The 27810-nt window shown below is 38.9% G+C and overlaps 1 protein-coding gene and 2 long non-coding RNA genes across 8 annotated transcripts in view; 1 reads left to right on the plus strand and 2 right to left on the minus strand.

Annotated features, from left to right (window-relative positions):
* LOC122646112 overlaps window positions 1-16599 on the plus strand; it is a 35451-nt gene extending 18852 nt beyond the window's left edge. Inside the window, exon 4 of the long non-coding RNA XR_006330563.1 lies at window positions 16482-16599. This is a non-coding gene — a long non-coding RNA (uncharacterized LOC122646112). The remainder of the gene's footprint in view (window positions 1-16481) is intronic.
* On the minus strand, window positions 1945-27516 carry LOC122646113. Its single transcript, XR_006330564.1, has 3 exons — window positions 27426-27516; window positions 16198-16202; window positions 1945-1956 (listed from the first exon to the last, which is right to left on the minus strand). It is a non-coding gene; the product is annotated as an uncharacterized LOC122646113 (long non-coding RNA).
* Window positions 16471-21383, minus strand: LOC122646110 (zinc finger-containing ubiquitin peptidase 1). Of its 6 annotated transcripts, none has more exons than XM_043839594.1 (8): window positions 21254-21383; window positions 21046-21145; window positions 20903-20944; window positions 20655-20711; window positions 18486-19405; window positions 18263-18380; window positions 16675-16770; window positions 16471-16602 (listed from the first exon to the last, which is right to left on the minus strand). In XM_043839594.1, the coding sequence occupies exons 1-8, from the start codon at window positions 21307-21309 to the stop codon at window positions 16519-16521; spliced, it is 1473 nt and encodes a 490-aa protein (XP_043695529.1). In that variant the 5' UTR covers window positions 21310-21383; the 3' UTR covers window positions 16471-16518. The 6 variants fall into 6 exon arrangements, with proteins under 6 accessions (XP_043695529.1, XP_043695531.1, XP_043695532.1 ...); XM_043839596.1 differs by having other exon boundaries at window positions 20676-20711; window positions 21254-21382; XM_043839597.1 differs by lacking the exon at window positions 20655-20711 and having other exon boundaries at window positions 20846-20920.
* Window positions 27517-27810: the final 294 nt, after the last annotated feature.

The raw sequence follows: 27810 nt of genomic DNA on the forward strand, positions 1-27810 counted from the left end.
TTCTTTCCTTCTCACTGTGTATTTCAGGACTTGGAAACGGGCAGTACGATTGCATGTGGTAAGATGGAAGGTGGCCTATACCTGTTAGAGCAGCCCCCTACTGCACTATCTATCGTGGCTTCTCTCCCAGGATCTGGATCTAAAGCAGTTGCTGATTTACATACGTGGCATCGTCGATTAGGACACCCACCGCTAAGAACTCTTACTAGCTTATTTCCTAGTTTTTCTAAAGATTGTAATTTGAACAATTTTCATTGTGATGCTTGCATTTTTACAAAGCAAACCAGATCTACCTACCCAGTGTCGGATAATCGGAGTTTAATTCCTTTTAGTTTAATTCATTCTGATGTCTGGGCCCTGCTCATGTGGTTTCTTCTTCTGGTTTTCGATGGTTTGTGACTTTTATTGATTGTTTTAGTCGTACAACTTAGGTTTATTTATTGCACCAGAAAAGTGATGTTTTTTTCTATTTTCCAGCACTTTCATAACATGGTTTCAACATAGTTTGATGCTAAAATCAAAATCTTACGGTCTGATACTGGCACTGAATATTCGGTTAGGGCATTTCAGTCTTATTTTTCTGCCCATGGGATTATTCACCAGACTTCCTGTGTTGATACTCCACCTCAAAATGGAGCGGCAGAGAGGAAGAACTGACATCTCCTTGAAGTTGCTTGGTCTTTAATGTTTGTAATGAATGTCCCTGTTTGGTTTTGGGGAGATGCTGTCACCACGGGAGCCTTTCTCATTAATAGGATGCCATCTCATGTGCTAAATAATAAGAGCCCCATTGAGACTCTTCTAGGTAGTGTCACTTTCCTTGTTTCACCTAAGGTTTTTGGCTGTGTTGCTTTTGTTCGGAATCATCATGTGCATGGAAAATTAGACCCTAGGGGTATTCGGTGTATTTTTTTGGGATACTCAGCTACCCAAAAAGGGCATAAATGTTACCATCCTTCTCGAAAAATTTTTGTTTCCATGGATGTTATTTTTCAGGAACATGTTCCCTTTTACCATGTCCCTCTTCAGGAGGAGTCTGTTCACCATGAAGAGGTCCTTCAAATTCCCATAGATCTGCCTTGGGAAGAAGAGGATGTTCTTGAGGAGGGGTTACTAGTCAGGAACAGCAAGGTGAGATTTCTGTTCAGGGGGAGTCTCCTACTGTACCTCAGCCAAATAATCAGCCAGGTAATGGGAAAAAGGTTCAGGGAGATAAGTCACTACTGACATATGGCAGGAAGGAAAATCTCGACCAGAATAGGCCTACTACCATCTTTCCACTAAAATTGACTGCAGAGGTTCCAAGTTCTACTAACTCTGAACTCTCTGGTAAGCTTCCATCTGTTCCTCCTAATTATGATCCTACTCTTGACCTTCCTATTGCTACTAGGAAAGGTAAACATAGTTGTACTCAGCATCTAATTTCAAATTTTGTTTCTTATGACTCATTATCTCCCACTTTTCAAACCTTTCTTGCTTCCATGTCTTCTATGTCTCTTCCTAACTCTTGGCAGGAGGCTGTGGCACACTTGGATTGGAAAGAAGCTATGAAGGAAGAGATGAGAGCCCTTGATAAAAATAACACGTGGGATTTGGTTCAACTTCCACCGAGAAAGAGAGCTGTAGGGTGTAAATAGGTATTTGCAGTTAAACATAAGGCTGATGGGAGCATTGAACGATATAAAGCCAGGCTGGTTGCTAGAGCTTTCACCCAGACATATGGAATTGACTATCAGGAGACGTTTGCTCCAGTGGCCAAGATGAACACTGTGAGGGTTTTCCTGTCTTATGCAGTAAATCAAGGATGGAACTTATTTCAACTTGATGTAAAAGATGCATTTTTGCATGGTGAGTTGACTGAGGAGGTCTACATGGATATTTCACCAGGATTTGATTCTCCAAAGACATAGGGAAAGGTGTGTAAGCTCAATCGAGCTCTTTATGGGTTGAAGCAGTCTCCCCGGGCATGGTTTGGTATGTTTCATAAAGCAATGATCTCCATTGGTTTCAAGCAGAGCAATGCAGATCACACGCTATTTATTAGGAGGACTACCAAACATGTGACTATGTTGATTGTGTATGTTGATGTTATAGTCATCACTGGAAGCTGCCAGGAGGAGATTGATTCTTTGAAAAAATTTCTGGGCACTGAGTTTGTAATTAAAGACCTGGGGATGCTTAGGTATTTCTTGGGTATTGAGGTTGCCTACTCTAACAAAGAAATCTCATTATCTCAAAGAAAGTACACATTGGATCTATTGTCTGAGATAGGTATGTTGGGATGTACGCCAGCAGACACCCCTATTGAACCTAATTATCACCTTCGGTTAAAGGGAGGAGAACCTGTGAATAAGGAGTAGTACCAGCGACTGGTAGGACGTTTGATTTACTTGTCTCACACTCGTCCAGACATTGCCTTTACAGTAAGTCTGGTTAGCCAGTACATGCATGACCCTTATTCTACACACTTGGATGCTGTTTACAGAATTTTGAGGTATTTGAAAGCTGCTCCAGGAAAAGGAATTTCTATTTCTCCCTATGGTCACATGAAAATTGAAACATATACAGATGCAGACTGGGCTGGATCACCTGATGATAGGCATTCTACTTTTGGCTACTACAGTTATGTTGGGGGGGAATCTTATCACCTAGAGAAGCAAGAAGCAAATTGTTGTGGCTCATTCTAGTGCCAAGGCCGAGTTTCGGGCTATGGCCCAAGGTATATGTGAGGTCCTTTGGCTCCAAGGTTTATTGCAAGATCTTGGAATTGAGGTTGAGATGCCTATGCGGTTGTACTTTGATAGCAAATCCGCAATCAACATAACTCATAATCCTGTTCATCATGATTGAACAAAACATGTGGAGAAAGATCATCACTTTATCAAGGAGAAACTTGATAGTGGTCAGATGTGCATTACATTCACTCCTTTAGATGATCAGCTTACAGATGTTCTTACCAAAGGATTGAGTCCTAGGTTATTTGTTTCTACTGTGAGCAAGTTGGGCATGATAGATATATATGCTCCAACTTGAGGGGGAGTGTTGTAATATGGGTAGAAGGGTAGAACTGTCATAGGGGTATTTTGGTCTTGTACTCTATTCTGGAATGTTCCTCTATTCTATTATAAATAAAGCCGGCCTGTGTCACTTTGACACAAGTCATTCTCTCCCAATTTCCGAGATTTCATCATCCACCAAGCATATAAAAGTACAATACCTTCAAAATATATACCAAATATTTCCTTCCAAATATTGAACTTCTTTTACGCCTCTCTCCAAAATATCACCCCCCAAAAGAAATCTCAACAATGCTTCAATCTGAAAAATGGGAGGTGAGCAATACTAGCAAAGTAAATAGCTAATCACGTACCATAGAATAACATAATCATCAATATATTACAAAATCATAAGAGGGAGGTTTTATCCAAAGTTCAAAGATTCAATTCCAATGGATGATTCTGAACTTAAGAGTTTTAAAGAGGGGACAAATCTAAAACCTGTTCTCATATACGCATATTTCCAAAGATTCATTCCATATACAAATACTCATTTTGCACGAGAAAGATGATTCAAAGCAAGCTACATAAATCCAAAAGTTCACATCATTAACAAATACCTAATCACCATTCATTTACAAATACCCAACAAGGAAAAATGTTCAATTATTAATTATATATTTTCAAAGGGTCCACATCATTTCTAAAAACCAATTCCAGTGAGGGAAAAAGTTCAATATAAAAAATACATTTCCCATGGATCCACATCATTTCCAAATACCAATTCCAAGAAGGGAAAAGGTACATGTCATATACATATTTATTTCTTTCCATAGATTCAATCCATTCGGAAACACTCAATGAGGTTCAAATAATCCCTACTGACGAATCAAATGAGGGCCAGGACTCCTCTAGAGGCTCATCCCACTGCAGAAGGGGGCCCGAGTCCCACACCCCAGAGACAAGTTAGACAGGACCAAATATAACATCTGCCAAGATGCACAAATATATACCCACAACCGACGTCTCAAATTAAGTTCAAAATCAATATGTACATCTATATACACATAACCGACCTCTCGGATGGGGCTCAGTGTATAATCATAATCGACGTCTCAGAAGGTGCTCAACATATACCCACAACCGGAGTCTTGGATGGGGCTCTATACATACCCATAAACGACATCTCAACAAGATCCAATTCCACATTGAGCTTTTCCAAATTCAAAGTACACAGGTTCATGATTCCAAAGCCATTAGAATATACAGAGTTATGATTCTAGTAGTCACAATGTACCAATTCATGCAAAACATACAAACCATTAAAATATTTACTTATTCAGTATTATGATTCCAGCGACTATCAAGTACAGATTCATGAAGGGAAAATCATATCTTTCCAGAGAGAGCAAGTATGTTTTTCTAATGGTTTTTGTCAAATGCCCCCCTCAAAATGCCCATTTGTCCAAATACACCCTTACAACTTTACAATTTGCACATGCCCCCCTACTTTCAAAACATTGAAACACTTTAGTCCAGTCCGTTAGACGTTAGTTTCAGGGAATCTAATGACCAAAATGCCCTTGTGACAAAAACCCACCAAAATTAAAGAGTAAAGTGACCAAATTGCCATCATCTTCCCCAAATGCTTTAGGGTTTGATTTTCAGTTTCAAACCCTAAACGATTTGGGGAAGATGAACCCTAAAATCAATGAATCTATCCTGGCTCTTGCCATGTTGATCTCCTGGAGGTCACATCAAAGAGTCAAGGGGTTCTATACTGGAGATGAAATGTTAAGAAAGGTGCATTCTCTCCGTTGTTAACTCCAGGAGAATTTGTTTCAGACTAATTGCTATCTTTTTTTTGATCTGATGATATTCGATTCAATATTTTGCAACTGCTTAGAATGCACAAATATGTATTGAGTTTCCACTGTTTTAGCTAATACCCTTATGGCAAATAAGTTCCTTCCATAAAATTTATATTTACCCAACAAATACTTAACTAGAATCAATATACTATCCAGATGACAGGGTAAAGCAGAGGACCAAAGATTCAGACACACGGTACTCAAGTTTGATATCAGTGATAAGAATTGAGAAGGTACATCAACAAAATCTGAAATGCCACCTGAGATCCGAGCTCTCGTCACCAACACCAACAACAAATTCTACTTCTTCTATGGCCACCGCAAACCATCTCAGAATCGACCAACTGTCCGTGGTGGGATCTTCTCCAATCACAAAACCTCAAACCCTAATAGTTTTGATCATTCTAAAACCCTTAACCCTAAACACGAATCAAATTCCTCTTCTACCTCATTCGAACTACAAAAATGGGACACCAATTCTCCTCATTGATTTTCGGGTTCATCTTCCTCAAATAATTTAGGGTTTGATTTTCAGTTTCAAACCCTAAACAATTTGGGGAAATGAGGGCAATTTGGTCATTTTACTGTTTAATTTTGGTGGGTTTGTCACAAGGGCATTTTGGTCATTAGATTCCCTGAAACTAACGTCTAACGTCCCAGACTAACGGACTGGACTAAAGTGTTACAATGTTTTGAAAGTAGGGGGGCACGTGTAAATTGTAAAGTTGTAAGGGTGCATTTGGACAAATGGGCATTTTGAGGGGGGCATTTGACAAAAACCCTTTTCTAATTTAAGTGCAGTTTAATTTTCAAAAGGCAAAGTCATATTTTTCCAGAGCAATATAGATCGATTATGAGGCTCAGTATTCCAGAACAAAGATTCTTTATTACACAAATTTTCTAATATGAAGTGGGTCATAAATGTTGGGTCCTTACACAAATGGAACCTACAGTACTTCTGTACTCACTACAGCACATTGAAAAAAATTGCATTTGGGGATCTGTTGGATTTGAATAGCTAAGAAGATGAGTAGCACTTTTCTTATGGACAACAACAAAAGTAAACAAATATCCAACCTATCTACTCAAATGTACACATAGTTCGAGAACTCGCGAGATCTCGCCGAGTTTCTTGGTTTTTCGAAATCCCGAGATGAGATGGGGTTCGAGTCTCAAAAGTACAATATCTCTCCGAGATCTTGTTTTGACATAGGAAAATGCCCATCTAGGTCCTTTATATGAGTGCCAGATCTCGAGATCTTGCTGGAAAATCTTGGTATACAGACACCTATCTATGCCAGGAACCAAGGCAGACACTTATTTATGCCTAATATCATTTAAGTAAATGTTCATTTACTTAAGATATTATTCATAAATAAGCAAATACCCCCCTATTTGAATCCAATAAAAATAGTTAAAAAATCAAATTCCAAAAGGAAAAAAAGTCAACCCCCCAGTTCAAGAACAAAAACTGGATTTTCGACGGTAGGTGCAATTTTCAACTTTCTAATGTTGGGGTTGTTCTCAAATCTAAAAATTCCATAAATCTTATTATGGTAAAACATTGCTAAAAATCAAAAGTGCGGTAAAATATTCATTTGTTTTGATGTCCAAAAACTATTTTCATTGAGCGATTTTGTGACATTTAGCACGAATTAAGTTTGCCGGTACATAACTCTTTGATATAAATCAGATTTTAGCAATCTTGGACTTGTTGGAAAGCTTTGTGTTGAAAGCTTTCCAACAAGTCCAAGATTTCTTAAATCTGATTTATATTGAAGGAGTTATGTATCGGTCAAACTTAATTCGAAAGCGCTAATGTCACAAAATCACTCAATGAAAATAGTTTTTTGACATCAAAACAAATGAATATTTTACCGCACTTTTGGTTTTTAGCAATGTTTTACCATAATAAGATTTACGGAATTTTTAGATTTGAGAAAACCCCAAAGATTAGAAAGTTGAAAATTGCACCTACCGCCGAATATCCAGTTTTTGTTCTTGAATCGCAGTGATTTTTTCCTTTTGGAATTTGATTTTTTAACTATTTTTATTGGATTCAAATAGAGGAGTATTTGCTTATTTATGAATAATATCTTAAGTAAATGAAATACAAATACAAAAGCATTTACTTAAATGATATTAGGCATAAATAAGAGTGTTTGTCCTGTGTTTGTCCTGGTTTCTAGCATAAGTGTCTGTCCTGCTTTCCCACTAAGTGAAACTCCTATTTGGACTTTGTTTTTGCAAAATCTGATAGTGCCATTGTGTTTAAATGGCCTAAAATAGGCCAAATACCAAGTTTCAGACCCAAACTAGGTCTAAAACCCACCGAGATGAGGCTTTGAGTCGAGAAAAAAAAAAGTGCACCAACTCGGCGAGATCTCGACTCGACTCGGTTTTTCAAGGATCCGAGTTAGCACCGAGACCCGAGTTTTCACACCTTGGATGTATATATCTCCATTAGATGCCATACACTGAGGTATTATGGCTAGCCACTACATTTGTGGCTTAACTCGAGCCAAGTCTGCAAAGGGATCATTTCACTATACTGCTGCCCATCATGAGCTTGTAACTCTTCCTTCAGATTCCCCAGCCAAAATTAAAAGCATCACTTCATTTTCTCACGACTATTACAAAAGCGAGAAAGCCAAGCTAGCTCTTAGAAAAAAGAAGAATTTTGAGGAGAGGAGGGTTGAGAGAATGTATTGGCTTGTCAAAGTGACAGAGACTACCTCTTTATTTATAGATATGAAAAAGTAATTACAAATAAGGCATGCTAGCTAGGGCTGACTCATAGGCCTTATCTAGCATGCAAATACATTGAATCTAGACATTACATAGAAATGGACCAACCACATAGAACTAGTTATGATTCGAACCAATTTCAACACTCCCCCTCAAGTTGGTGCATAGATATCTCACGTGCCCAACTTGGAAATAATCGTATGAAAGGACATAGCAGATAGGCCCTGGGTAAAAACATCAGCCAGCTAGTTCTCTGTGCTGACAGGAGGTGTATAGATCAGGCCATCTTTGATCTTTTCTTTTATGAAGTCCCGATCAATTTCAACTAAACATGATTATAGGTTATACTGATTGCAGCCTTGTTGTAGCAGTAGAGCCTCATAGGTCCCTCACGAGTCAACTTTAGATCACTGAGAAGTTTTTTCAGCCAAATGAGCTCACATACTCCTTGTGCCATTGATCTGTATTCGGCCTCGGCACTAAATCTGGAGACTACAGGTTGTTTCTTGCTTCTCCAGGTAATAAGATTCCCCCCCCCCCCCAAGGACAGTGCAGTAACCAGAGGTGGAACATCTATCATCAATGGAACCGGCCCAGTCAAACTTCTGTAAAGGATTCTAACTTCAAGCTTCCATTGTTTGATAACAACATACCCTTTCCTGGTGCTGATTGTAAGTATCATAGAATTCTCTACACTGCTTCAAGGTGAACAGTCCTTAGGTCATGAAGGAAACAACTGATATATGAGTCTTCCTACAAGATGTTGATATCGTTCCTTCTCTATAGAATCACCTGCTGTTGAGTTAGTGACTAAAATGGGAGATTCAACGGGTTTGCAACTAAGCATCCCAGTCTCTTCAAGAAGGTCTAGGGCATACTTTCTTTGAGAGATAAAGATCCCTTTGTTGGATCAGGCTACTTCAATTCCCAAGAAGCATTTTAGATGTCCTATATCCTTAGTCTCAAGCTCACTTGCCAGTTGAATACTTGAATATTTAGGAGAGAGATTTCTGCCTCATCATCACCGATGATCATTATATTATCCACATCGACAATAAGGATTGTGATCTTGCCTTCCATATGTTTGACAAATAGAGTGTGATCCATTTTACTATGTTTGAACCCAAACTTCAGCATAACTCTCCGAAACCTACCAAACCACGCACGAGGAGATTGTTTCAAACCATAAAGAGATTTCTGGAGCCTGCACACCTTGCCAGCTGTAGTAGATGTGTCAAAGTCAGGAGGAATATCCATGTAGACTTCTTCCTCAAGATCACCATTCCGAAAGGCATTCTTCACGTTCAACTGCAGATTCCACCCAAGGTTGGTTGCACATGATAACAGAGCTTGAATAGAATTCATTTTAGCAATTGGGGCTTGAAAGTACTATTGAAGGAACAGATCAAGGATGGCATTACGCCCTCAAAATCTGAGATGGAACTACTGGACAGATCTGGAGCTTTGTGGACTCGAAGTTATTGCAGTATGGAGACAAAACAGTAGTGTCGCAGGATTGGAATGTGGCTTCAATGTCAGATTCTGCTGGTGGATCGATGGTGTACTTCTTCAATCAATAGAACAGCAGCACAAGGATAGATTTCAGGCTCGATTCCTCACTATGGGACTTAGTTGTAGACGTGATAAAATAGTAATCTAAAAGAAAAAGGATAGAAGAGAAGGGGGGAAGGAGAAGGGGGCCACGACCAAGGCCTCTCACCTATGGCCTTGGTCAGTCTCTCACTAACCTCATAGGCATTTCACCTTTCAGTCATTCACTGCATCTCACAACATCCATGGCTAAACAACCAAGCTTTTTTTCATTCCTCTAAATCGTGGGTGAGCACTAAAGACTCTTACAAATATATAGAGTGCTTGAAGTACTAACACACTAGGAAAGGCTAAAAGAAAGTGTCCCACACATAATGGAACCTTGTACCACACATAAAGGGAAGTAAAATAATTAAATCTAAGTAATATCTAATAACAACTCACAGTGGCAACTAAATATATTATAAGATAGAAGCTAGTTGTTCCCCCACGCAAGAACCTATTAGGTGATAATTTAATGGGGTAGAACTTAGGCCCATGACTGGACTAAACTCCACCCAAAGGACCGGCTCGATACTGAATCACCTGGTTGGGCTTGATGGGCCTTCTTCCTTCTCTCCTCCTTCGAGCTATACATCAACTCACCCTGAATTGAAAGAAACTCAACCTCGAGTTTTAGAAAGTTGAGGGACCACTTTTGTATGATGGTTGTCTTGTTTCAAACCATAGCAATATCCTGGTAGCTCACGGACGTTTGGAATATAATCTTGCCAAAGTGGAGTTCGCTCTTCAAAGTACTTGGGTGAAGTAACGAACTCAATGTGCTCAATGCCACTATCATCATCAAGAGTAAAAGATGTTCCCAAAGGGTCTTTTGCCACCATATCAACTTCTTCATTGGTGTTCTCATTAATCTCCGTCAATGGGTCAGGCATAAAACATGAACACCAAGAGTGTCCCCACCGCCATCACTTCCAACATCTCCAATGTCAACACCATAGGGCTCTCTATCAATAGCTGCATTGTCAATTGTGTTGTATTCTTGGGATGCACAAAACTGTGTCTTTACTAGCCTCAATAGCTGCCATGATAAAATTACCTTTCTAACGTTGCAGACAGAATCTAGCCAAGAGCCCATAACCATTGCAACGGTAGCACTTGATCTCTCCTCCATTAGAAATAGGTCTTTTAACCTTATCCACGACTGTAGGAGTAGTACAGTTTGTGAAACCAACAGGTTTGGTAGTAGAAAGTTTTGTCTACCCTCCTTGAGTTGAGAATTGAATCTCCGGGCTGACATCTTCACTAATTCTTCTGCTAGAACTTCTCACAACAGTCTTGCAAACTTGTGATTCTTGTCACCACAATCTTATTACGAATATCAGGCCTCAATCGCAATCTAAAACAAGAGATTAGCTGGTCATCTCTTCATCCAAACCAGTGCGAGAGACTAGAGTATCAAATCGGTGTATGTACTTTCATCGAAAGAGAGATTTGACGTAGAGTGTTTAACTTGTCATGCAAACTTCGTTGGAAAGTTTGAGGAAGATATTTTACTTTGAGCTCTTCCTTCATCTCCACCCATGTAGTAGGTTCTCTTCCACGATGAGTCAACTTTATCTGATGATTGCGCCACCACTCACGTGCTGTTCCGACAAGGTTAGAGCATGCAAACTTTAGTTTTCGGGTCTTCAACAAATTGTACCAGTCAAAATAGTTATCAAGGGAACACATCCAATCATGGAATAGCTGTAGGTTGTGTCGACCATAAAATTCTTAAAGTTCCACCTTCATCTTGTGAGTATCATCATGCTGCCTTGATGGTACACCTCAATCAAAATAAGATTGAAAATGATGATCTTCAAAAGTAGCTTGTGGAGGAGGTGATCTTTGTGATGGCCTGTTGGATTTGGACTGTTGTTGCTGTCCAACAGTTTGAGGTGATATGGAATCACCATTGCTCCATCGTGGTCATACAGTAGGTCAACTGTTTTAGCAACTCAACAATTTGCACATTAATGTCAAAGGACTGGTTTGGGGTGCTAGAATTCCCCTCTTCCATGGCTCTGATACCAAATATGATGGGACTAAGTCCACTAGCAAGTAAGACTCCCAACCCCATGGTAGGGTCGAACGTTCTGTAGTACAAGTTAACCCTTCTAAAACAAGCCTAAAACTTATGCCAATAGTAGGGATCGACACTGGTATTAAGGTCACAGAATATAGTCATAACCCCAGGGGCAAGATTGGAACCCACAGTAGACTTACTATGTGTGGCAGCTTGCTGCCAGAAATAGACACTAAGCAAAACCTGTGAACCCTAGATTAGAACACCTTTAAATTATCACCAACAGTAGATAAGGTTTACAATAAGAAGCCCTGAAATATCTCACAACTAATTTTTACAACTGAAGTTACAGCACAGTTCCCAAATTAGAAACTAAACAACAACCAGCAATAGCAGCCGATGGCCTCCTCAGATGGGACTCAAAGTACTGTTGAAAGTAGAGTGTAAGGTCTCCTCTTAATCACTTCAAAAGATCAGCCTCAGATAATGGTTGGATAGGTTAATGGATCAAGCACAAAATCAGTAACTCTCGGGAGAAAAATGAAAACTAATAGCCATAGGTTTAACCAAGGTTTAGTATCGGTATCGCATATCATATCGGTTGAGTGATTTTAAGAGACGTATTGTATTATAGATACATATCGAACGCTACAAATATGCATGGAAATGGTCAAGATATACATGGAATGATGGAAATTCACTTAAAATTCTAGATGCGAAAATATGCGGAATTCACCAATGAAAGGGTATAAGATATAACTATATAAGAATAGGTGGAAATCAATATGCTTATGCTAAAAAAAGAAACAGGGGCCAATGAGATAGAAATAATGAATCATAAATAGAGATCAAGTTCGAATTCCATAGATAATATAGATGGGATTCTCTATAATGATAGAGAAATGAAAGACTTCCTTATGATTCTTATTTTATGTACTTGATACTACTTGAATCTTATTTTACCTACTTGATTGGAACAAAAAAAAAAAAGGGAAAATTACGCATACACACCCTGTACTTTGCCTAAAGTAATAATAAACCCAAAGTTTCAAAAAACGCACTTGTATACCCCCTCTATTTTTCAAAAAATACAAAATTAACAGTCCGTTAGCCAGTAAATGTTAAGTGATGACGTGGGCTTTAAACAGGACATGAAATGACTGTTGTACCCTTTCAAAACAAAACCCTTACCAAACCATTTCTGCGAAGAAGAGGCGAATCAGTGATTTAGGGTTCTCTGTCTTCCCATAAACACAAAATCAAACTGGTTCATCAGTGTTCTCTGTACGTAAGCAACAGTGCAATATTATATGATTAATGTTGGTTAGTTTAATACTTTGCAGTGAATTTATCTATATATATATATATATATATATAATGCTGTTTAAGTTTCATTTTCTTTTAGAAATTACTGGAATGGCTCTCTTCAAAAACCCTGTATCGAGACTTTTCTGATCTATTGGGGAAAGGTTAGGTGAATGTGTTCATCTGGAGGAGACAAATGTTTAGGGTTTGGGTTAGAAATAGGGTTAGGATAGAACAGAGAATAGCTTTGGGGAAGACATGGGTATAAGAGTCATTTAAAGTCCAAGTTATATCCCACGTCAACACTTAACAGCCAATTCCTAACGGACTGTTAATTTTGTGTTTTTTTCTAAATCGAGGGGGTGTACAAGGTGGTTATTGGAAACCTCGGGTTAATTAATGTTGGGTTAAATACACTTACCCCCCTAAAATGTACCCAATATTCCTCATGCACCCCTAAGGTTCTAATAATTCCACACGCACCCCTTGAAAATTCCACGTACACCCCCTACTTTTCAACTTAAAGCCATTTAAGTCCACACTGTTAATTTCAGGCGTTAAATGCTAACGGGTCTGAAATTGAAGAATGTAATGTGCATTTATACCCCTATTATGGCATAATTACCAAAATGCCCTCATCTTCCCCAAATCGTTAGTCGAACTAAAAGATTGCTCTGGTTGTCGTTCTTTTCGATGTTCCTACAACAGAAAAGAATGACAAGAAAAGAAAAAAATAACGAAATGTTTCGCATTTCCTTCTCTATTCTTTCGTTTTAGATCCTGCAAATCGTTAGTCGAACTAAAAGCTTGCTCTATAGTTTCTTCATCCTTGGTGATCTATACATCAATCTCTGTGATTTTGATCAAATCTTTCTTTCCATCTTTTTTTTTTTTTTTTGGTTGAATGCTTCTCTCTCTCTCTCTCTCTTTTCTGTTATAGAGGAAAGTAGAAAGACGGTTTCTTTTCATTCCACTCACAAATTTCTTTCTTTTTCTTCTGGTGTTTCCCATCTGAAATCTGCAAATCGAGAACTTAACATTTTTCTCTTTCATGGACAAGGTAGAAAACCTAGAACTGTTTTCTAATCCTCTTCAGAGTCCTCTCTGTTCGTGATTTTGAACCAGAGAAAGAAAGTACAGTGAAGAGTGTTTTTCTGCAGCAGTTAATTAGTACATTTAATGATTTTCAGAAAAAAATTAGTTGTGAACATTTACTACAACCGCCACCGACTCTTAAAACCTTTATTTCATTCATCGACTCCTCAGTTGCTTCTTCAACAATCCCATTTGAATTCTGTAGAGCATAAACAGCTCGATCAACTAGCCCTAATTCTTTGCACATATGGAAACCCTTATAGAAAGCGTAGATATTCCCTAGATTTCCTCCGGGAACAATAACCCAATCGGGTACTTCCCACTCGAATTGTTGCAGTATCTCAATTGCAACGGTCTTCTGGCCTTCAAGCCTCAGACTGTTCAAATAGTTTGCAAGATAGATGGGTAGCTCCGCAGTTACCTCTCGAATCATCCTGATTCCCATCTCGAACAGTGTAAGAGAAGATCCATTAATGGATTGGAGTGGATTTGCAGGTTTGGGGAAGATGAGTGTTGGGCAAAAAGGTCTTTTCAAATTACAGGGGTGGTTAGAAGAAAGGGTAGTTTGGCAAATAAAAAAAATTTAACATCTAACACCAGAAATTAACGGCGTGGACTTAAATGGCTTTAGGTTGAAAAGTAGGGGGTGTACATGGAATTTTTAAGGGCTGCATGTGGAATTGTCAGAACCTTAGGGGTGCATGAGGAATATTGGGTACATTTTAGGGGGGTATTTGTATTTAACCCATTAATGTTTTAGGCAAAGTACAGGGCATGACACGTAATTTTCGCAAAAAAAAATATATAAATAAGCAATATATAACAAGTACCATGTATATGATGGAGAATAATGTATAACCAGACAAGTGCATTAAGTTGAAATTGTTATAAAAGATGAGGTTTCTTACATGTTGTAATAGTCTATAGCCATGAAGAGTGTTGGATGATGTTGTAGCACTCTGCACTCCATGATTTGTTTTTTAGTCTAAATGTGTGAAAAATCAAGAGTAAATGCAAGGTTTTAGACTCTCAGTTCAGAGTTTTCCTTCATTTTTCTGCCAAAACAAACAGTTGCATCCAGTCTATGAATGATAAGGGCTTTTTTATGGAATGTATTGATGGTATCGGTATGTATCGAGCCGTATCGGCCGATACATATCAATACGTATTGATACGTATTAATGCACCAACAAATCCATTTATCAATCGTATCGATTGTATCATATCGGCCCATATCGGCTGATAAAATCCAATACGGTTCGATACAGTATGTTTTTTTCTTAAAAAAGAAAAAGAAAAGAGAGACGTATCAAACTGTATCGTATCAGTACCAACTGATACCGATATGTATCGGCCAATACGATGCAATACAGACCGATACTTTAAACCCTGGGTTTAACCAGCCAATGGATGGGCTTGAAAGTACTATTGAACAGATCAAAGATGGAATTACCCCGTCAAAATCTGAGATGAAACTACAGGACAGATCTGGAGTTTTGTGGACATGAAGTTATTGGAGTAACGAGACCAAACAGAGTGATTACTGGCTCGATTCCTTAGATTCTGCTGGTGGATCGATGGTGTATTTCTTCAATCAATAAAACAGCAGCACAACAAGGAGAGATTGTTGGCTCGATTCCTTACTGTAGATGTAACAAAACAGTAATCTAGAATAAAAAGGATAGAAGAGAAGGGGGATATGACGAAGGCCCTTCACCTATGCCTTGGTCTGTCTCTCACTAACTTAATAGGCATCTCACAGAATCCATGGCTAAACAACTTGTTTCACTCATCTAAATCATGGGTGAGCATTAAAGGCCCTTACAAATAGAATGCTTGTAGCACTAACACAAAATAGGCAAAATGAAAAGAAAGAGTTCCACCTATAGTGGAACCTTGTACAGCAAGCTACTTACTTTAAGAGTAAAGAAAATAATTTAATCTAAGCATTGTCTAATAACAACTCAAAATAGCAACTAAATAAGATAGAAGCTTACTGTACCCCCACACAAGAACTTATTAGGTGATAACATAATAGGCTGGAAGTTAGGCATATGACTGGACTAAACTCCACCCAAAGGGCTGGCTCAATACTGTATGGTCTGGCTGTGCTTGATGAGCCTTTCTTCTTTCTCTCCTCCTTCGAGCTACATCACCTTCAGCAACTTAATTAGAGGCAGTATCTGCTGAGGAGAATGACGGAGCTTCTGAAACTAATATCATTAAGGTGTCAATGGAATACATGCCTTACTAAGCAATTATTCTTATGAATATGATGCATCTGTAGGGGAAAGGATATGCCAGCTTTCAGGAGGACAAAAAACAGAGAATAGCTAGCTAGCTCATTAAGGAGACCTAAATTTTTGCTGCTACATGAAGCAACATGCACACCAAATGCAAAGAATGAGACTATGAGAAGCAAGAATAAGTGATTTGGGATTAATGAACCTGAAACAACTCCATCGGTTTTTTTATCCAGAACCACAGAGAACAAAGTTGCACATAGACCTCGTATAGTAAGGACTGCAGTGGTAAAGGATGAGGAGTGGAATTGGGTTTTCACTCAGGCTTGGTACAAAGGTTTTTCATCTTCAAATATTTAATATTTTACTGAACTTGTTCTTTCATGAAGACTATGAGTTTGACCAAGCAATCTTAAAGTCCAGATATCCACACATGTACACATCGAAGAATACTAAAATCAGAAAGCCAGAGAGTGTGACAGCTTTTCCTGATCAACAATTAAGGGAAATAGGTAAATGACCACTTTCTAATATGATCAAAGAAGATTATAGCAATCTCAGCCCTCAAATAAAATATTGAACCGAAGTCTGATAAATACCTCAGAGAATTGTAGAATTCGCAGTGTTGACAGAATAATCTTCTAAGATTCAAAATATATACTATCTATGGTCTTGAGCTGCTCCATCTCCTCCACTTGTGCAATCCCAGGATCAACAAAACATAGCTAAAACAAAAAACAATGAATAAGACCTAAAAAAGGAAATAAAATTAAAAGCTAAGTCTTCATGAGTGTAACCTGGTACTGGGGCTTCTTCAGTGTGTGTACCCCTCTTTTTATAAATCTTTGCCAGCCAACATTTTTCTTAAGTGAACTTTCTAACTCCACTGTTCTCTGCAAGTCCCAACACAATGTTGTGAAGAGATTTGTGATTAGTGAATCAGATGATAAAAGCGCTAGAATGTTGTACCAGGCCAACTGAGAAGAATTACAGAATTGATAATTAAAATTCAAAATAAAATTAATTAGATTTATTAACAATTCCTACCAGGAGATTGAAAGCACTGGATAAAGCACGACTTCGGCCAAGTCCTAACCGGATTCGCAAACCTAATCAAAATTTTAATTGACCTTGGGTTGAAAACACAGGGAACCCAACCAAAGTGAGTTATATATGGTGTACATGATAGCGTAATGGTATTTTTCCCCCAAGCACTATATTCCTAAGTAGCTCATAGTAACATCATAACCCAAGAATTATTATCTGATCCAACCTGAAGGATAAGTAAAACACTTGCAGGTCATGCATGGGGATGATCATCCCTCATTATTATTGTTTGTGCCTAGGTTAGCTCCAACCTGCCAGAATTGCACTCTTGGCAATTACTAGTGATGGAAGGTTGGACCAACAGAAAATGAATCCAACAATCATAAAATATACTTGTGAAATAAGATATGTGCTAGAAAAGGCAACTAGCAACATCTGATATTCCTCATATTATTTTGGGGATAATCAGAACAATCCATCTGCATCAGAAACAAGGTCATAGACATGCTTACTAGGCAGATCATTTTGATTCACATGTATCCAGTGAATCTGGCAAGCAGACAGACAAAGGATGACCCAAATATGGAATCCTTCACATGTCCATATGAGCATATAATTATGCATTACATTATCAAGAAAAATAACTGTTAAGAAGACAAGAAAAGGCCATACATTTTAAAATTGATCCTATCCAACTTTTGTACAAAGGATAAAAAATTAATTTTTGCAAACTCATAACTCAGAAATCTGACCAAAGTTAAGCAATGTGCAACATTCAAGCATCGGTTTAGCTAGAAGTACCTGAGGTTAAAAACTGGCATCCTAAGAAACTAGGAAGAACAGGGGATTACAAGTGTTAGTGTGTTACACCTAGTCTAAAATTCAAAGGTGTTGAGCTTATCTTTGCCTCCCTTTCCGTCCGCCCTTTCTGCTTCTAATGATGATTCAAAAGTCGTGAGCTTTACAGTGTGAAGAAATATGATCATATTCTATGTCCAAGTAGACACGAATAAGAAAAACGAAATATGAATATCCCAACACCCACCCACCCCCCCACCCCCAAAAAAAAGAGTAGACAACAGTATACAGTAAGCAAAATAATAATCATCCACATGTTTCAAGTTTCTCTTATGTGTTCTGTTATCCTATAGCGCAAATAAATCATACAGGTGGATTCAGTTTATGTCGTAAACTGCGATCATGATAACTGCATCTGTTTGCTACTGAATCAATGAGGTTTAGTCATGAAAATAGAAGGAAGAAAGAAAAGGGTAGGGGAAAAGGGAGGATGAGCTGTTAATGTGGCATTAATGAAGTTACAGGAACAAAGTTACTTACATGACCAGGATCTAAAACTATGAGGAAGTATCGTTCTGGAATCCCAGGACGCTGTCTTTGGACTTGAATCCCAACAACTGTTCTTGAATGGCCAAAATGCTGGAAGTACAATGGCCTGCTCATTGGTGTTCTCAACAAAGTAGAGCACTATCAAAAAAACATATTCTGAAAAATATAAAAGAACAGATGTGAGGAGTATAGATAAGATACAATCATCACTCACGTTTTATCACTGATAATAACACGTTGAGGAATTCCCATCTTGTTGGACTTCTCAGAAAAATATTTCCATACCCAATCAACAAGAACTTGATGACCTTTAGTCATGCCCATCAGATGGGTACCAAGCTCATCATGATCTGGCACGTTATCATTGATTACCATGAGGGAAGCGTCCAATTCATTCTCACTCCCATTCTGAACACTAGAAGTTTTACCGTCCTCATGCTTGATGATTCTTGCTTTTGGACCATCATGGTGTCTGTTAAGTAGAAACTTGTCCATTGGTCCATAAACAAGTTCTACTTTCCTCTTATCTCTACCATTGGTTTGCACAAACTCTGTCCTTGGAATTTCCTTCCTACCGAAATCTACTATGCGTGCCCGAAGCCCAAAAGAACGGAAGAGGGTAGCACATTCAGTGGTTCCAATCCATTTTCTTGTGCCATAAATTTTTTGGTTAAATGTATTTGAGCCAACTGCATCAAAACCTTTTTTCCAAGCAATCTCAAGCCATCTCTGAAGTGATGGGATATCCGGAACAAATCCTGAACCGCCAAAAATTATTTTCCTTACTTCCTGCCTTTGTGTTATCAAATGAGAGCTCAGCATTTGAATATTACGCCATCCACAACCCCAGCCAGAATCCTCTGATTTAATGCTCTGAAAATGATCAACATGCCCAGATAAAATAGTGGTGGAACGTCCATTTTCCAGTTCCAAACACTTCTTCAACAAGTCCATGAGACCACCTTCAACTTTGTGAAAAGTGCTTCTAATCTGCAGTTTTACCAAGCAAGACACATGTTCTTCAATACAGCTTTCACCAGGATCAGTTGTGTTGCCACTAGAAGTCGAGGTAGTAGCTTCCAGAGTCTCTCCAGAAACAGAAGATAATGGTTTTTCTCCATTCATATGTTCATCCTATAAATAAGTTATTGGGGACGAGAGAAACAAATTTTAACAGATGCATTTGAAAAGCAATATAAATTAATGCAAAGAACTAAACGACCATCTAATCATTGGGTAAAAGTTTCTATAGGTCAGATAACAATACAGTCTACCTCTAGTTACAAGTAAAATGAAGGAAAGTGAGATAATTTAAGAAGAAACGGAAGCTTTTGTAATTATGATTGTGAAACTAACTTAAAATTTACAAAATATGATAATTAAACTTTTAAAATATATTCTTTAACCCGTTAATCTCATCATATTTCCCAATTCAAATCCAGGTAATATTGTTAGAACTGTAATGAAAATTTCAAATATATTCCTTAACCCCTTAATCCCATCATATGTCCCTATTCAATCCAAGTAATTTTGTTAGAAGTGAAGTAAAATTTAACTACAATATCTAATAAGTTTTCTAGTTAGTCACACCATCATTGTTGATAATGATTAGAAATGTTTTCCCTAATTTTTGTTTTGGTTTCATTTCCCTTCACTTCACTCTATAGCAACCGGCCAAAACGACAAGGTGATGATACTAAAGGAGGTGGAAGGGTGCCTGGGCAACAAGGTGCCCTGGTGTTTTTTCCTCTTATCCCATACATCTACTATAGACACATCATAGACATTAGAAAATAAATTAACAACCAATTAAAGAAACCAGTAGTTAAAACCATTAGTTAAACACAAATTAGCATCCATTGTAAGACTTGACCGATTGTTCACAACAAACTAGCAGTTAAATACTAATTAAACAAAGAAGATATTTCAGTGCTTCAATTAAATGAAACATATCACATAAGATCAGAACTGATTCTAGTAGAGGATTAGCAATTAAGTATAACAGTCTAACCATATATAACAGTATTGCAATGTTTAAAATTCAATGGCTCCATGTATTGCAAACATTATAATCAAGTACACTGCCAAATAAATATTAGGAAAAGAATACATGTTATATAAAAAAAAGAAACCACAAAACAGCATAAGGCACCGCCCAGCCACCTAGGCAATGCCAACGCCTAGGTGACCAAGGCAGTCACCTTACCTACATCCAATAAGGCAAGGCATCAACTTGTCATCCTGAAGGCACTGGACGCCTAGGTGACGACTTGACAACTATGATAGCAACTGGACAAACCACAAGGTGATGATTGATAAATGTATAAAAACAAATGCAAACAAGCTAGAAGCAATGGAAACAAGAAAGAACAGAAACATATACAGTGATTCTAGGAGAACTATCTTCAGGGGCTAATGCCATCAGTTGGGCCAACTCCATGTCCCTCGCAAGCTCATCCTGCGAAAGGCATTATAAGAAGCTCAGCAAGTAATTGCAAATCATTAAGTATAAGATACGAAATAATGGGAAGAACCCAGTTGAAAGAAAAAAAATGAAAGAACAAAAGCACATACAGGGAAGCTAGCAGGGCTTTCTTCAGGAGCAAAGGCAATGAGTTTGGCTAACTCCATGTCCCTCGCAAGCTCATCCTGCAAAAGGTGGGTTTTCACATTCTACGAAGCACAACATATAATTGCAAATCATTAAGCATAAGATACGAAATAATGGGAACAACCCATTTGAAAGGAAAACATGAAAGAACAAAAGTACATACAGCGAGGCTAGAAGGGCTTTCTTCAGGGGCTAAGGCAATGAGTTTAGCTAACTCCATGTCCCTTGAAAGCTCCTCCTCTACGAAATGATTGTTGGCATGCCTGTAAATTCACCATAATTCCCCCAATAATCACGCCTTTAAGGGACCGTATTCTTAGAGAAAAAATCAGACAGAAACAGAAATGAAGATCGACGGATTGATTGATTACCATTCGAGTTCTGGTAAGGGAATGGTTTGATTACAGAAGGGACATGATGAAAACATTATATGGTTGCTTGCTTGTTCTTAGATGATGAAAAATACAGAGAAATCTTCTCCTCTTCTTTCTGAAATACACTAACCTACATTACAGCAATGCAGCAATTTTGATACAATATAAAAATCATAAATTATACAAAAGAGGGGGAAATCCCATTCACATTTCACAGTTGTGGTTGCTTCTCCTTGCTTCTCCTTCCCGACTGGTTTTCGGACCCTTTCAAAACGTTTCATCCATCGAACTCTTTTGATGGCGTTTAAACTTCGAAGTTCTCGAGAGTCAAGGCCCACTCAAGTTCCCAACCATTAGATTGCATTCACTGAAACGATTTTTAAACCGTTCGATTTTTTTCTTGGAACATTTAAAATTCCTCATTATAAAATTACTGAAATACAACGGATTTTTATCTGCTCCATTATTGACATGTTCCATTTTGCTCAATTTATCCCTTAGGATATTAACACTTGTCTTATATTAATCTGACGGTCAGATTTCAATCCCCAAATTTCACCCACCCAACCCTAACCTAACTTGAGTTAATTGTTTCTCTCTCCTCTCTCACTCCTCCCCCTCTCTCTGCAAAACCACCCCCTTCCCTCCTCCCACCTTCCAGCTGAACTCTTGCACCGCCGCCTGTAAATATAGAGATTGAACGAGTTTGTCTTCCTCAATCTTAGAGGTTAGAAGTGTATCATATTTATAATTGTGTTTTACAAAATTCAAACTCACCAAGAGATAGAGTTTGATTACAGAAAGACTCTCCTATCTATAAGGAAGAGATATGAAGTTGACCTAGTATTACGTTGAGTTCACAATAGTTTGAACTCTAACGTTTTATAATTCAAGATTCAAAATTCAAAAATTCAAAAGAGTTTGAACTAGAATCATATTCCTTAACAGCCCCCCTCAAGTGGGAGATGGTTGCTTGCAAATCTTCAACTTGTCAAGCAGAAATAGGAACCGGATTGTAGATAATGGCTTTGTAAGAATATCCGCAATCTGGTCCTTTGTGGATATGAACTTACCGTTAGAAGACCCTCCTGAGTCACAAGATGGTGAACAAAATGAAAGTCCACATCTATATGCTTTGTTCATGCATGAAAGAGAGGATTTGCTGTTAAGTAAGTAGCTCCCAAGTTATCACACCATAACACCAGTGATTCTTTTTGAGGAACATGAAGTTCTTGCAAGAGAGATGTGATCCAAATAAGTTAGGTTGTGGCATTTGCAATGGCACGGTACTCAGACTCTGTAGAGGAGCGTGCAATTGTTGGTTGTTTGCGAGCAGACCAAGATATTAGGTTTTCACCCATGTAAACTGCAAAACCACCAGTGGACCTTCTATCATCTACACATCAGGCCTAGTCTGCATCTGAAAAGGCCATGAGCTGTCTTGAGGAAGCCCTTGATATAAGCAGCCCATGTGTGATGGTAGATTTAAGATAATGCAAAATGCATTTCACTACCTGCCAATGTGTCTCTGTCGGAGCATGAAGATATTGACACGCTTTGTTCACTGAGTATGAAATGTCAGGCCGGGTGACGTGCAATGCCCCAACTGTGCTACGATATAAAGTGCAATCTAACATAGGATCCCCATTAAACTTGGACAGCCTAGTTGAAGAGGCCATCGGAGTTTGAACTGGTTTGGCAACCTCCATGCCAGTACGGACTAACAAGTCATGAATGTACTTTTGTTGTGACAATATTATGCCCCTGGGGTGAGATAGCACTTCCATGCCTAAGAAGTAATGAAGAGACCCTAAGTCCCATATTGCAAATTCTGCACGAAGAGAATCAATAACCTGTTGGATCAATGCATCGGTAGAACCAGTAATGATCAGGTCATCGACATATACCAAGATATAGAGACACTTATCACCAGTCTTGGAGATAAATAATGATGTATATGTCTTGGATCCCTCAAAGCCAATAGTGAGTAAGAAAGAATTTAACCGTTGAAACCAAGCACTTGGAGCTTGTTTCAACCCATATAGGGATTTGTGTAGCTTGCAGACATGGTGTGGCCTTTCTGGATCTATGAAACCTATTGGCTGGGACATATATATGTCTTCATTTAGTGTGCCATGAAGAAAGGCATTACTAATGTCTAACTAACGCAGAGGCCAATTGTGAGTTGTGGCCAAAGAGAGCACTGTACGTATAGTAGTAGGCTTCACAACTGGACTGAATGTCTCGGTATAGTAAATACCAGCCTGCTGGTTATACCCCTTGGCCACCAAATGGGCCTTATAGCTTTCAATTGTTCCATCAGCCTTTCGCTTGATGCGAAAAACCCACTTGGACCCAACCACATTTTGTTTGGGTGAGGGAGGGACTAGGCTCCATGTACCATTACACAGCAATGCATTAAATTCCTGCAACATTGCATCAGACCAGTTCGGATATTTGGCAGCTTCTGTGTAACATGTAGGTTCCCTTTCAGTTGTGCTTTGGGTGAGGAAGGCAGATGGCAATGGGTAACGGCTAGATGGCTTTGGGTTAGAACGAAGTTGCATTGGATGAGTTCTTTGTGGAGGTTGGATAATAGGAACATATGTGGAAGGTGCTGTTGGTTTGGCCACAACTGGTTCAGTATTGGAATGACTAGGATGTGATGATGATGGGGCTGGTACTACGGTTTGGGGAGAGGGTGATGGGGAAGTAGGTGATGGGGAATTAGGTAATGGGGAAGTAGGTAATGGATGAGAATGCAATGGGGAGGGGGGTAAGGTACCTGTGATAGGGGCGGCTGCAGCAATAGACCCGTCAGATGGATTGTATGATGAGGAAATTGTCATCCATGGTGAATCTGTAGAACTTGGTGATGCATGATGTTTTGACAAGGTGGCATATTGGAAAATAGATTCTATGAAATTCACATGACGAGCAATATACATCCAGTTCGTTGAGGGGTCAAGACACCTATAACCTATATGCTTAGGACTATATCCTAAAAACACACATGGAGTGGAACAAAAAGAAAATTTATGTGTGTTATAAGGACGTAGTAATGGATATGCAGCACAACCAAATACCTTAAGAATCTTGTAATCAGGTTTATGCCCAATTAATTTTTCCAAAGGTGAAATATTTTTTATGATGGGTATGGGTAGCCGATTAATCAAAAAGACAACTGTCTCATAAGCGAAGTGCCAAAATTTTAAAGGAAGGGAGGCATGTGCCAAAAGAGTGAGTCCATTGTCTACAATATGACGTATTTTACGCTTTGCAGCCCCATTTTGCTCATGCGTATGAGGGCAGGCAACACGATGTATAATACCGTATTGAGTCAATATTGTATTCAATTTTCTATATCCCCCCCCCAATCAGACTGTAAAGCCTTGATTGATTTAGAGAATTGACGTTCTACCATGGTTTTAAATTGAATAAACAAAGAAGGAACTTCAGAACGTTTTGACATAGGATAAAATCATGTGAATTTAGAGAAATCATCAATGAAAATAAGGAAATAAAGATGATTAGTAGTTGAAGAAATAGGAGCAGGACCCCATACATCAGTAAATATTAAATCCAATGGTTTAGTACTTATACTTCTAGTTTGTGGTAAGAAAAATTTGTGTGACTTTTCCATAAAACAAGAAGAATAAGTGTTGGAAATTGTAGAAGAACAAGGTAATGTATGGGACCTAATGACACTGCAAACAACAAGATTGTTGGGATGACCTAGGCGAGCATGCCATGCATCAATGGGGACCTGTTCATTGATGTTAGCTTCTTTGGGGGGAGGTGAAAGGAGACTGGTGAGGCGATACAATCCATCTTTAAGGGTTCCTTGAAGCAGCGGCACCTTCGTCACCTGATCCTTCACAATAAAATGATAGGGGTGAAATTCAAAGAAGCATGAATTATTTTTTGTAAAGTGATGAACAAACAAAAGGTTTTTAGTAATGGTAGGGACATGGAGAAGATTAGAGAAATGAAAATTCTTATTGGAAGGGGAACTAAAGGTGGAAGAGCTAACATTGGTGATGGGTAAACCCACCCCATTGCCGACTCTAAGAGTATCATTACCAGAGTCACCAGAAGACTGCTGCAGTAGGGAGAGATTTGGTGTAATGTGATTTGTTGCTGCCGTATCAGGGTACCAGTCCTTCATCGAAGCAGCTGGACTGAGGTTGACCATGTTTGCTGCACGTTGCGGTGCTAACATAGAGGAGGTAGAGTAGCAAAAATAGCACCTATTGGCAGTATGGTTATACTTCCACAGATCTGACAGTGGTCCCTCCTCTTGTTGCGCTAACCCTGATTGCAAGTCCCCTGATTGGTATTGCTGGTCTGCAGGGGTTGATGGCCTTGTTGTGGGGTAGGAAGCAGCCCTTGTTGTGATGAAGGAAGAGGTAAAAGGGGCTGCTGGGATGCACCCTTTGCTGGTCCGGTTGAAGCATGAGAAAGATTGGCTTCAATAATGGTCTGCGGTGTCTGCATACGTAGCTCATGACTAATCAGCAGTCGGTGAAGCTCATGGAAAGGAGTTGGATCAGATTTGATAGCAAGAGCCGCTACCACCTCTTTAAAATCTTCACCTATATTATGAAAGATAATCACATTGAGTTCTGCAGTGGAGATGGGCTTATTTGCAGTAGAAAGCTGATAGCAAATGTACTTTACTTTGCGCAAGTAAGTAGAGATAGATTTCTCGCCCTTGGTATTGTTCTGCAGTTGCATATGAAGTTGGAGTATGCTGGTATGAGAGAGGGTACCAAACGCGGTTTGGAGGGCATCCCAAACTTCGGCTGCTGTTGTGAGACCCACCACGTATGGTAGTACTTCAGGTGTGAGAGAAGCTAGGAGCCAACTCATAACCAGTTGGTCCTTTCTTATCCATTCAGCATGGGCCGGATTAGCAACAAGAGGTGGTGACATGTTGGCTGAAGGTTCAGAGGTTGCACCAGTGCCTTCGGAATTTGGAGTTGCAGTCTCATCCGAAGTTATGAAGGCTGGTGGAGAGGGCTTGGTCCCATCAACAAAACCGAGAAAGTCATAGCTACGTAGTAAGGGAAAAAACTATGTTTTCCATAGAAGATAATTATCTGTTGATAATTTTGGGGTGATATGGTGTTGAAAGTTGGGAATTGGAAAAGGAGAAGGAGAGGAAGAAGCAGCGGAAGACGAAGACATCTTTTGTTTTTGGTTACTTAGTGATCAAGTGGTCATCGTATACCATGTAAAGATAGAGATTGAATGAGTTTGTCTTCCTCAATCCTAGAGGTTAGGCATGTATCATATTTATAATTGTGATTTACAAAATTCAAACTCACCAAGAGATAGAGTTTGATTAGAGAAAGACTCTCCAATCTATAAGGAAGAGATAAGAAATTGACCTAGTATTACGTTGAGTTCACAACAGTTTGAACTCTAACGTTTTATAATTCAAGATTCAAAATTCAAAAATTCAAAAGAGTTTGAACTGGAATCATATTCCTCAACACCGCCAACTCCATATTCCCTCCCACCGTCAAGATGGGTTTGCTTCTCTCAACTGGGTCTCCTCAGTTTTTATCGATATAGGTGCTTAGCAACATGGGTCCCAGAAGCGAGCTTGTAGCCCTGGATCTGAGTTACAATCAACGGGGTTTTTGCCAGCATTCATGGCGGTGATGCGAAAGTTCATAGGAAAAATGAGAGGAAAAAGCTGCAATTCAGAAAAAAGAAGCAAGAAACCATTCTACTACATCATTCATTTCGCTCCACTTCACATGTTCACAAAGATTAACAGGAAATTTTTTTTAAAAAAAACCCCCTCGTTTTCTTCTTTACATCTTGATCTCATTCTACGATTTGTTTTTTCTCTTCATTGGAATTTGGAAAGCAACCCAACACATAAAAAGATAGATTTGCTCTCCAAATCTCTGTTTATTGTTTTGGTTAAAGACAAACAGTGTCTTGGTCCTCAAAACAAACACATGGGACACTAAGAAAAATCAGGTCCTTGCAGTTTAGATTAAAGTTGAAAACATGTGAGAACCACCGGAAGCAATTTCAGCAACAGTGTCTTGGTCCTCAAAACAAACACATGGGACAATAAGAAAAACCAGCTCCTTGCAGTTTAGATTAAAGTTGAAAACATGTGAGAACCACCGGAAGCAATTTCAGCAACATGCTAAAGGATATGGGAAAAAACCAGCTATATTCCACTTTGCCCAAGTAATCGTCGATTTCAGATGGAGTCAAAACTCTAAAATTTCCAAACTCCGACGGGTAAGTTGAAGAGCAGAGGAGGCTGGTTGGGGGAGAGCAAGTTGCAGATCAGGGGAGGTGAGGAGGGGTGGGGGACTACTGGCCGACGAGAGAGAAGAGAGGTTGCCACCACTGGAGAGAGAGGAGGGTTGGGTTTGAAAACCATGGTTAAGCTTGGGAAAGGAGTCTTTATTACCAATCGTCAGATTAATACAAGACTGGTGTCAACATCCTAAGGGGTAAATGGAGCAAAATGGAGCATGTCAGTAATGGAGCAGATAAAAATCCAAATACAACCCCCATCA

Source organism: Telopea speciosissima, chromosome 11 (genome assembly GCF_018873765.1).
Source record: "Telopea speciosissima isolate NSW1024214 ecotype Mountain lineage chromosome 11, Tspe_v1, whole genome shotgun sequence".
NCBI classification, from domain to species: Eukaryota; Viridiplantae; Streptophyta; class Magnoliopsida; order Proteales; family Proteaceae; genus Telopea; species Telopea speciosissima.

Excerpts from the sequence above, each read along its gene's own strand:
- LOC122646110 (XM_043839594.1), bottom strand. The coding sequence starts at position 21,309 with ATGTTTTCATCATGTCCCTTCTGTAATCAAACCATTCCCTTACCAGAA. Across the intron at positions 21,146-21,253 it reads CCCTTACCAGAACTCGAATG|GCATGCCAACAATCATTTCG; the intron begins GTAATCAATCAA and ends GTGAATTTACAG. Across the intron at positions 20,945-21,045 it reads AAAGCCCTTCTAGCCTCGCT|AATGTGAAAACCCACCTTTT; the intron begins GTATGTACTTTT and ends TGTGCTTCGTAG.